The 9,299-nt window shown below is 50.7% G+C and overlaps 1 protein-coding gene and 1 pseudogene across 1 annotated transcript; both read left to right on the top strand.

The window, feature by feature from the left end:
- Positions 1-1,931: 1,931 nt before the first annotated feature.
- LOC121440410 (PWWP domain-containing DNA repair factor 3B-like) lies at positions 1,932-4,004 on the top strand. The gene has a single exon (XM_041641175.1). The coding sequence runs from the start codon at positions 1,932-1,934 to the stop codon at positions 4,002-4,004; it is 2,073 nt and encodes a 690-aa protein (XP_041497109.1).
- Positions 4,005-8,651: 4,647 nt separating this feature from the next.
- On the top strand, positions 8,652-8,827 carry LOC121440489 (annotated as a pseudogene).
- The last annotated feature ends 472 nt before the right edge of the window (positions 8,828-9,299 follow it).

The raw sequence follows: 9,299 nt of genomic DNA, 5'->3' as shown, positions 1-9,299 counted from the left end.
ATGGTGCTCAGTCAGCCTTGCTGGTGAGCACGTGCTAGGAAGATCCAGCAGAGGGCAGTCGGAAGTAACTGGGGTGCCTATGTTTCCCTCTGTGTCCTCAGCAGATACCTGTGGCCGGGGACTCCACAAAGATTGGATCAGAGGAGGCCCACCCTGTGAGATTGCACAGATTCCTCGGAGGAAGAGGTACTACAGGTGATCCCTAAATTGGGCCCCAGACTTGCACAGTCCTCATTTACTATTGCATCACCCAGCAGGTGTAGACTGGGACAGACCTAGACTCCTGCATGTTGAGAGCCACTTTATGCACTGTGAGATCAGATTGGGAGTCGATAAGACTTGAATGGGAATACAGAAGAGGGGACACTGCACATTTGCGCAGTGAATAGGGATCTGGAGCTAGAATGTAACAACAGGTGTTTATGGATACAGAGGGTGGGAAGAGGAGGGCTGGGAGAATGAAGCGAATATCATTTGCCTCCCATATTTCTGTAGGGTCGGGAATTCCAATGGGTAAGACCTGGAGTCCCTAAGGGAGAGGTAGGTGTGCCCACACTCACAGAAGGGGTCATGGGGTAGCAGGAGTCCCCAAAATGATCAGGGTCCTCAGGAAACTGTGTCAGGAGCCCTGAGTCCACAGTGTTCTGCCTCACTGTGCCTGGTGCTGGCCTGGTAATGATAGAAGCCACCTGCATCTTGGCAGGAACAGTGAGCAACTGTGCCGTGTGAGCCCTTCGTGGTTTTTCCGTGTTGTGGTCCTCAAAGTGTGTGGTCATCGGCAACTTCTGTGGGCCTCTCCTGAGGATCAGACAGATGTGGGCTTTGTATCCAGCGTGCATGCACAACACGCACGGCATGCTCACTACTGATAGGAAACCACGGGCCCAAGGCAAGAGCAGTCAGGAAAGGACCCTGACACACACCCACTCACAGTAAGAAGAAAGGGACGAGACTCCACTGAAAAGGGGGGGGCGGCGGAGATACGGGTGTGCAGGGTCTATGGACTTGAGGTTTCAGCAGGAGAGTGGGCAATACCAACGGAAACACTTACCCGGTTGGCTCTCATCTGACACTACAGAGTCTGCCAATTAGAAAGCATTTCACCATGGTGAAGTGCTTTCCTTGGGGGGCTCTCCTTTGTGCCATGTGTACACTTGATCCCATAGCAAGGTCCAGCACAGAGTTGGGAGCAAGAGATCAGAACCAAAGTATGATGGGGGGGGGTGCACGGGAAGGGGAGGGAGGCCAGAAGCTATGACCATGACAGCAACCATTTTTACTTGCCATGTTATGCAAATCGCCATGAAGATTTCCGCACACACCTTGTTCCTCAACCCGGTATCATACTGGTGCAGAAGGCAAGGTGCACTAGGTGTCCACAAGCTTTCTGGGGCCGGGCACGGTGGGATTAGCTCCGTAGGAAAGAAAGCAATGAGGCTCCCCCCACCCCGACGGAATCCCAGGGAGCCCCCAAGGTATTGGATGGGCAGGACAATACAAAAGCCACGTAAAGACACTCGTCTTTCCCAGAGGAAGTTCACCACCCCAGCCTCAGGGTGGACAACCGTGTGTTACACATCTGCTCTGGATCCTTCCATGTCTTCTCCCACTCACACCCTCATCCATGTAGAACGACAGACTTTGGGCACTCCCTTGCTTTCTCTCTCCTCACCTCACTGAGCTGTTGCTTCAGTATCCACTTAAAGGCTAATTCCGTCCTAACGCAGCTCTGCTTCCCTCTGCCACACTTACAGAACATGCCCACACCACCCTGAGAGAGGCCATCAGATTGAGCTTGTCTATCAGATTCTGGAGGGAGGACATCACCACAGGCTGGGGAGCAGGTCAGAGACGACCAGCAGGGAAGAGTTCCCACCACAACCCAGGGAGTCACCCTGTCCTGATCAGAACAGCCCCAGAATTCCATCACCATGGACTCTGTAGAGTATGTGCTCTGTGGCTGGAAGGGCCAGCTGTGGCCTGCAAGGGTGTTGTCCAGACCCAGGACCTCAGCCCATAGTAAGAGGAGAGGGGCCCCTTTCCTGGAGGTCGAAATTCTTCCTGTGGGTGAGAAGACGAGAGTGCAGAGCACAGAGGTGAGGCCCCTAACCAAGTCTGAAATCATAACCATCGCCTCCTTGGCCAGAGAGGAGTCACAGGGCAATGGCTCGCCAGGGCAGACCAGGGCATACAGAAGAGCCCTCAAGGTGGCACTGGATGTTCTGGGCGAGGGAACCCGCTTGTATCAAGGAGAAAGGGAAGGTGGCCGAAGAACCAACACAGCAGCTCCCAAGGTTCCAAAAGAGGAGACCAGCTCCAGCCCACAGCAATGCCAGCACTCCCAAGGGCGCAAACAGAAAGGCCAAGGGCTCTCCCACAGGAGGCTTGGGAAGCGAGGCCGCCCAGGACCTGTGTTGATGGGCTCACGGAATGAGCCTGCAGTGCAAGGGGGGGAAGCCCAGGTGCACACTGCTGTAGAGCCCCCTTACTTTGAAATGCAAGGGAATATGTTAAGGGGCACCAGAGTATGGCCAAGTTCCTGCAAGACGCCAACAGGAAACGCTGGTGATAATCCTGGCAAGAGAAAGTTGAGTACCCCCAAGCTCAGGGCTTTGAGTGCCCGGGCCTCTAGGGAGGGTGCCCGGGCTAACAATGAGCATCAGCCTGCCTCTGAGCCCCCGAGGCACGCCTCTTCCTTGCCCAAAGCTCTCAGGCAGCAAGTACAGTGTGGCGGCCTAGAGATCCGAGCCATTGGAGCACAAAGGAAGACCACCCTCCCAGAGAACAAGGAGGACCCCGGCCCGCGGACCCGGAGGCCAGACTCAGAGGGGGCACCGGCAGCCTGCGTGCTTCCAGTCCCCAGACTGCGAAGATCAGTCCGCATTGCTGGCAGGAAAAGGAAGATCCATGTGCTGTGTGCACATTGCGGGCTCTCAGGACTGGAAACTCGAGTGCACTCCAAGGTACGTAATGCCAGGGTCAAGAGGAGAGCCGCTGGAGTTCAGGAAGACTGCCAAGCCACCAGTGTGGCTTCTGCCCAGGAGACGAATATCATCCAACGAGGAATGCTGGTCTGGTTCAAATTCCAGGACCACCCTTTCTGGCCGGCGGTGGTCAAGAATGTCAGCAAGAACGACAAGACCGCCAGGGTGCTGCTGATCCAGGGCAGCATGCAGCTTGAGCGCAGGGGAGTCCGAGTCCCTCTCCGCAAGCTGAAGCTCCTGGACTGTGGGGAGAAATTATCACTCCTGCAGAGAGCCAGCAAAGTGTACAGCCAGGGCATCAACTGGTGCCTCTCGGTGATCGACCGCTACAGAGAGGACCTCGCCTGTGGCTCCTTCCGGGGCTCCTTCATGGACTACTACACCGCCCAAGCCAGTTACCCGCTAAGGCGAGCCATCCAAGAGGGCAACCTGCGCATTGATTTCCCCAAGGTGAGCTATGCTGACTTGGAAGACTGGGAGGAGGAGACCACCCTGGGTGGCAAAGGGCCCCGCAAGAAACTCCTGCCTGACCGCATGAGAGCCGCTTGGGACAGAGCCAACCAGAAACTCGTAGACTTCATCGTGAAGAAAAAGGGGGCTGACCAGCACCTGCTGGACATCGTGAAGGGCAAGAAACCATCCAGGTGGCTGGACGACCTCTGGAAATCAAAGAGGGAAGTCTTCTGCATTGAGACCTACCTAGAGGATGAGGACCAGTTGCATCTCGTGGCCACACATTTGCAAGAAATATCCAAGAAAGCACACCAGGTCCTGCTCTCGCTGGCAAGTGGAGACCAAGTCCGGCTCACCATGGAGGTTCTTCTTCCAGAGGCAATCATCTTCTCCATTGCTGCCCTGGATGAGCTCAGTTACAAGGAGGCAGAAGAGAAGTACCTGCGAGGCCCATCTGTGCACTATCGTGAAAAAGAGCTCTATGAGAAGACCATTCTAAAGGCAGCCCGGAAGAGGTCAGCAGCCAGGATTGGGGCTGGCAGGGACCCTCCTGCGCCCACTCCTTAGAAGGGAGCTTCCCCCTTTCAGCCTTCACCCCCTGCAGCTCCACCTCCAAAAGAGAACCATCTGGGAGACTGTGGGGCTTGCTATGACCGCTCCTCATTGCGTACATGTTTCTTCACCCACCCACACCCCCAAATAAACATTCACGTACATGCTTGACGGTGCAGATTGTCTACATTGGTTCGGCAATTCCTGTTAGCTTCAGGCTGAGCCTAGCGCTCTTTGGGCTGTGCCCAAGCATGGAGAAGTCCCATGGGGACCCTTCTCTGGAATGTCACCAGCAATGGGTGGAGTATTAGCTAGCTATGCACAGACTTGCCCTCTCTGCACGGACCCCACACACCCAGACAGCACACCAGGTTCCTGATGACACTGTGTCTCTCTGTGTGTCTCTGACTCTTCCCCATACTCCCTGTCCTCTCTAGGGTGCCATGGATGGGCCAGTCCCATTGCTTTCTCCATTACCTCCTTCTTTGCTCACTCACATTGAAGGAGAGGAAAAGATGTGTGCTTTGAGGCTGTGCTTTGAAGCCAAAGATGGGGTTGGAAATGTTGTGACCCTAGGGATAGCCAGATTTCAAAGAACTCTCTCCCTCTCTCTCCTTCTCTCTCTCTCTCCTTCCCTCTCTCCTCTCTCTCTCTCTCTCTCTCTCTCTCTCTGTGTGTGTGAGAGAGAGAGAGAGAGAGAGAGAGAAAGAGACAGAGACAGAGAGAGAGCACGCTTGCATGCGTGCATGTTTGTGAGTGTATGTGTGTGCTCTTTTTGATCCTCCTGTCTCTGTCTCCCTGATGCTGGGATTAAACATACCTGTCCACATACTTTTTTTTCAAATGAGTACTGGATGATGAAGTCAGGTTTTCACCTCATGCAGAAAGCACTTTCCATTCTCAGCCATCCCCCACTCCCCCGAGTCTTCATACTCTAAATGACACCAATTTGCCAAGCATGTGGGCTGACTCTCTGCAGTAAACATCAGTATCCCAGCTTTTCTCACATTTCAGAGATCAGAGACTTCTGCTGTTTGCAGCAAGGGAGGGGACCTGTCATCCCTTGGAGTCACTGACACCTGTAGTGTACTGATGAGGGGCAGTCCTGCCATACCACTCTGAAGCTTCTGTTTCCCTGCCTGGAATTACAGTACATGACATATTTTGTTGACTGTGCACTGATTTGGTGCCTCAGTGGACTCTCCAGTACAACGTTATATATGCCCGGGTCTTCTCTCACACTCTCATTGTTCTTGTCTGAATCTCTGTGTAATATCCTTATGGCCTCCACCCTGTGCCTCTTGATTCACAGTACCATTTGCCTTGTACGGGAGTATGCTCAACATTATTCTTGCTGCTAATTTCTGTATTTCCTTTCTGCACACAGTAGGTTAAGAAGATCATACATAGTGTAAGTGCTTGTATTTTCCGTAGTGGGACTGCAAAGATAAGAACCCTGGTGCTTGCTGACCAGCCAGTATGGCTGAATTTGCAAGTACTGAGTTCTATGAGGAGATCCTGTTTAAAAAACGAACATGGAGAATAGATGAGGCAGGCATGTCTTGTCAGCTTCTGGTTTCCACACTCAGAAGGTCACAAAAATGAACATGTACAGAAGATTTTTAAAGGGACCCACATTTTCCCTCTGTGTTATGAACTGTTTCTCTATAAAAGCCATCAACAGTTTAACTCAATCCTTCTTACCCTTAAGTATTTAAAAATCACTGGCACCTCTTTTCTTCCTGCTTTGACTCCATCTAGAGAAGGAATTAATAATTCCAATCTGTTAATTTCTTTTCTAAGAGAAGGTCATGTCTAAGGCCATTGTGTTCTACATAGCCATGCACCATGGCAGTGCAATACTCAGAGCCTGCATGCCAGAAATATTCTTACCTGCATATTCAGCCTCTCCTATGAATTTAACTGCTACTGTCCCATGTGTTAAGTTCTGACAACAAAACCCTGTCTCCTCACCTAACATGCATGGGCCTATATGTCCCAGTAACACCGTTTTCCCTGTCTACACCATCCTCTTCCAGAGGTAAAAGCCCAAGGAAGGGAGCATGTCATTGCTTGAAGTCACTGACACCTTCTGTGTACTGATGAGAGGGAGCCTTTTTAAGCCTCCCAGAAGCTCCTGTTTACTTCTCTTTTGATTTGTGTCCTTGAGTTTTCTTGGGAACATGGGACTGCAGGTTTCTCACTGTAAACTTTGAAGTGCTTGTCTGATCAGTTCACAAGTCAACTCTCCTACTCTTTTGTTCTGATTCCTTCTGTAATTCTTATTTGTCTGTAGCCTTTGTTGGATTTATAAGCCCTCCTCCCTGTTTGTTTTACGGGAGAATATTGCACATCAGTGCTTTGGGCTAATTGGTGTGTTGGGGTCTTTTTTCCTGTACACTGAGTTCTCACACATCATACTTTCTTGTTTTCTTCGGTGTATGGAAGTTATAAGGCAAATCCTTGAGCAAGGGGCAGAAGAATACATGTGGTGCCTTCTGGTATCTGTCTCTTTCTCTGTGTTTTTCTGTCTCTTGGTATACTCCTTTGCGTGTGTGTATGTGTGCATGTGTGTGTGTGTGTGTGTGTGTGTGTGTGTGTGTGTGCGTGCATGCACAATAGTAGGACTGACATGTATAATGTAGATAAAGCATATGAGGAAGAGTAGGAATGGTGGAGGAGGTTGCAGTCAAGAAGTGAAAGATACACTATTGAACGCCCTTCCTTCCGCCCGTGACTGCCTTCTACTGCAGAGACCATCCTGCATATTTATTTTCCCAAGGGAGAGCCTTCTCTGAAGAAAGACCCCAGGAGAATTACCTCCAAACCAAGAATGAAGACTAGTTATTTATTGTATGATCCATGAAAGGTCAAACAGGGAATTTCATTGGATGGAAATTCTCATATCAGCCATTAACAGCAGTAACTGGCCTGTATGAGAACAGACAGTGCAGGCCCTGGAGGCTGAATAGCTACTTTAGGCCAATTGACAAAGTTGGGTTTTAACTGAAAGATTATTTTTTTTTCTTATTCCCAAAGCACTTGCCTTCAGGCTTTATATAATCATAGTAGAAATTACAGGGGCAAGAAAGAGAACCATACATGACAAACTGAAGACCAAGTGTGAAGATCAAGTAATCTCTTTGGGCATTGGTTGCATGTACACAATGAGAGTACTTTCAGGTTTGACTCTAGAAACTTTCTCCTGAAAACAGGCCTGTCTGTAGGACAGAGCTGGGCATGAGGAAGGGGTTAAGGAGATTCACAGAAGACGAACCAGGAGTGGAAGATGAAATTGTAAGAGGATGCACAATATCATAACCTATTAAGGAAATACCAAATACTTGTCAATGCATGAGACAGTAATTCTCCCCTTGGGATGTTCAATGGTCAAGGCTGAAAGGCTGCTTGGGATGTAGGACACAGATGAGCACTCCCACACTGCTAATGGGAGAGGACATGGGTTGCCCCCCTCATGGCAGATAATAGATTAATGGATATCTACTTGCATACAGCTCTAGTTTCAAAAACGTCATGTTTTGGTCAAACAACCCAAAGCCTTCCTTCCTGCCAAAGGTTCAGGAAGGCAGGTAGAATGCTGGTGGCAGTACTGAGGAGCATTCAAATGGGCACTCTGATGCACACGGAGTATTCCCACATGACAAAAGCCTAAATAGAGTCCCTGATAATAAACCAAAGCAGTGTGAGTGAGATGGACACCATTGGGGAAACCTTTACAGTAGTGAAAGTCAAGTGGCCGGAGTATGACGCCCAAAGAAAAAAAATGGGGTCAAGAAAGAATACACAGAGGCATAATAACCTTCTGTGAACCTGCTTGCCCTCTCTCTCACTGGCAGAAATGTTCTCCATGTGGCCCTGGACTCTTGGTGACTGAAGAAAGTCAGAGTGATAAGACTGGCAGGGTCTGAAACTGTTTTGAGCCAGGATAGCACAGCTCTGAGTGGATGTCTAGCCCAGGCAGTGGAAGATATGGGGGGTGGAGCTGGGAACTGACTGATGGAAGACTAACTGATGTTAAAAACCATAGGAAGGATTCTACGATCTCGGCCACCCATGCCACCCTCACACTGAAAGAGTCGTGCCCCAGAGTCCAGAAGGCTATTGACACAGGAAGCAGGGAAAAGTTGAATACCTCACCACCATCGCAGTGCTTCCTGTATGAATTTAGGCAGAGTTCCCAGAAACTCTAAACTTTTCTGCCACAGGAAGCAGTAGGGACTGACCCAAAGACAGCCAGTAAGATACAAGTCTAAGGGATTGAGATTCAAATCTGAGAGCAGGGAGAAGGAAGCAGTATGGCGAGGCTGCACACCATCCATGCACATGTGTACGTGGGATGAAATGGCACCGCAGATGTCATTCATTTCTAACACTAATGTTACTGACCATAAAATTAAAGATGGGCAAGGATCATGGCTCAGTGGGTTAGGTTTTCCCATGCAAACCTGAGAACCTGAGTTCAGATCACCAGCGCCCACGGAAAATCCAGGCACAGCAATACTCTTAAACCCTAGAGCCGGCATGTCTGGCGTGGAGGACAGAGTGCTGGATCCATCCGCAAAGCTCTCTGGCCACTCCGCCTGACAAAATCAGTGAGTTTCATGTTCACTGAGAGACTGTGTCTTAAAAGATAAGGTAAATCTGCAGCCAACTAAGCTGCACGGGAGGTCCCCTTTCTCAGAGGGGCCCGCTGTGCAACGGTTGCCAGCAGCTTCTCACTGGGGCCTGGTGTGCAATGCTTGCCAACAGCACACTCGTTCGGAGTGACCTCACCCTGTTGCCTGTATGGGCTCCCCGAAGGGACCTTGGAGACAATCTTCTGAAGGCTCTTCGAGCTCTGACCTCAATGTCGCCTCCAATCTAGGCCCCAGACAGGTATTCGCTGTGCCCTAGGGAAGCCTCAGGTCACCACGGCCAGGGGTCTCACTGTCCAGGCCATCACGTCCACCTGAATCATGCCTCAGAATAAGGAACATCGGATGGAGGCCCTACGTAAAGCCAAGTTCAAGCTCTCCGTGCTGCCAGAGGCAAGTGGTGTTATTAAGCCCCTTCCTCCCACTTTCTTGCCCTGGTCCTCCTCACTGAGTTCTTCTTTGTCTGTCTCTCTCAAAGAGGTGAGGCTTCACTAAACTGAATGTAGATTGATCTGAAGGACACAGTCGCTGAGAAGTGACTCGTTCCTGATGGCCGAGGGGTCAGCTGCATCACCAATCCTGGTCCCACGGGCATTGGCGGGCCCCGCACTCCTCGGGGCTTCTACTGTGGTGCTACCCTCTACCCTACTAAATC

Source organism: Microtus oregoni, unplaced genomic scaffold (genome assembly GCF_018167655.1).
Source record: "Microtus oregoni isolate MIOR12 unplaced genomic scaffold, Mior012 000067F_ref0000223, whole genome shotgun sequence".
NCBI lineage: Eukaryota > Metazoa > Chordata > Mammalia > Rodentia > Cricetidae > Microtus > Microtus oregoni.
The sequence above is the reverse complement of the archived record's forward strand: the minus strand, read 5'-3'. Positions and strand labels throughout refer to the sequence as shown.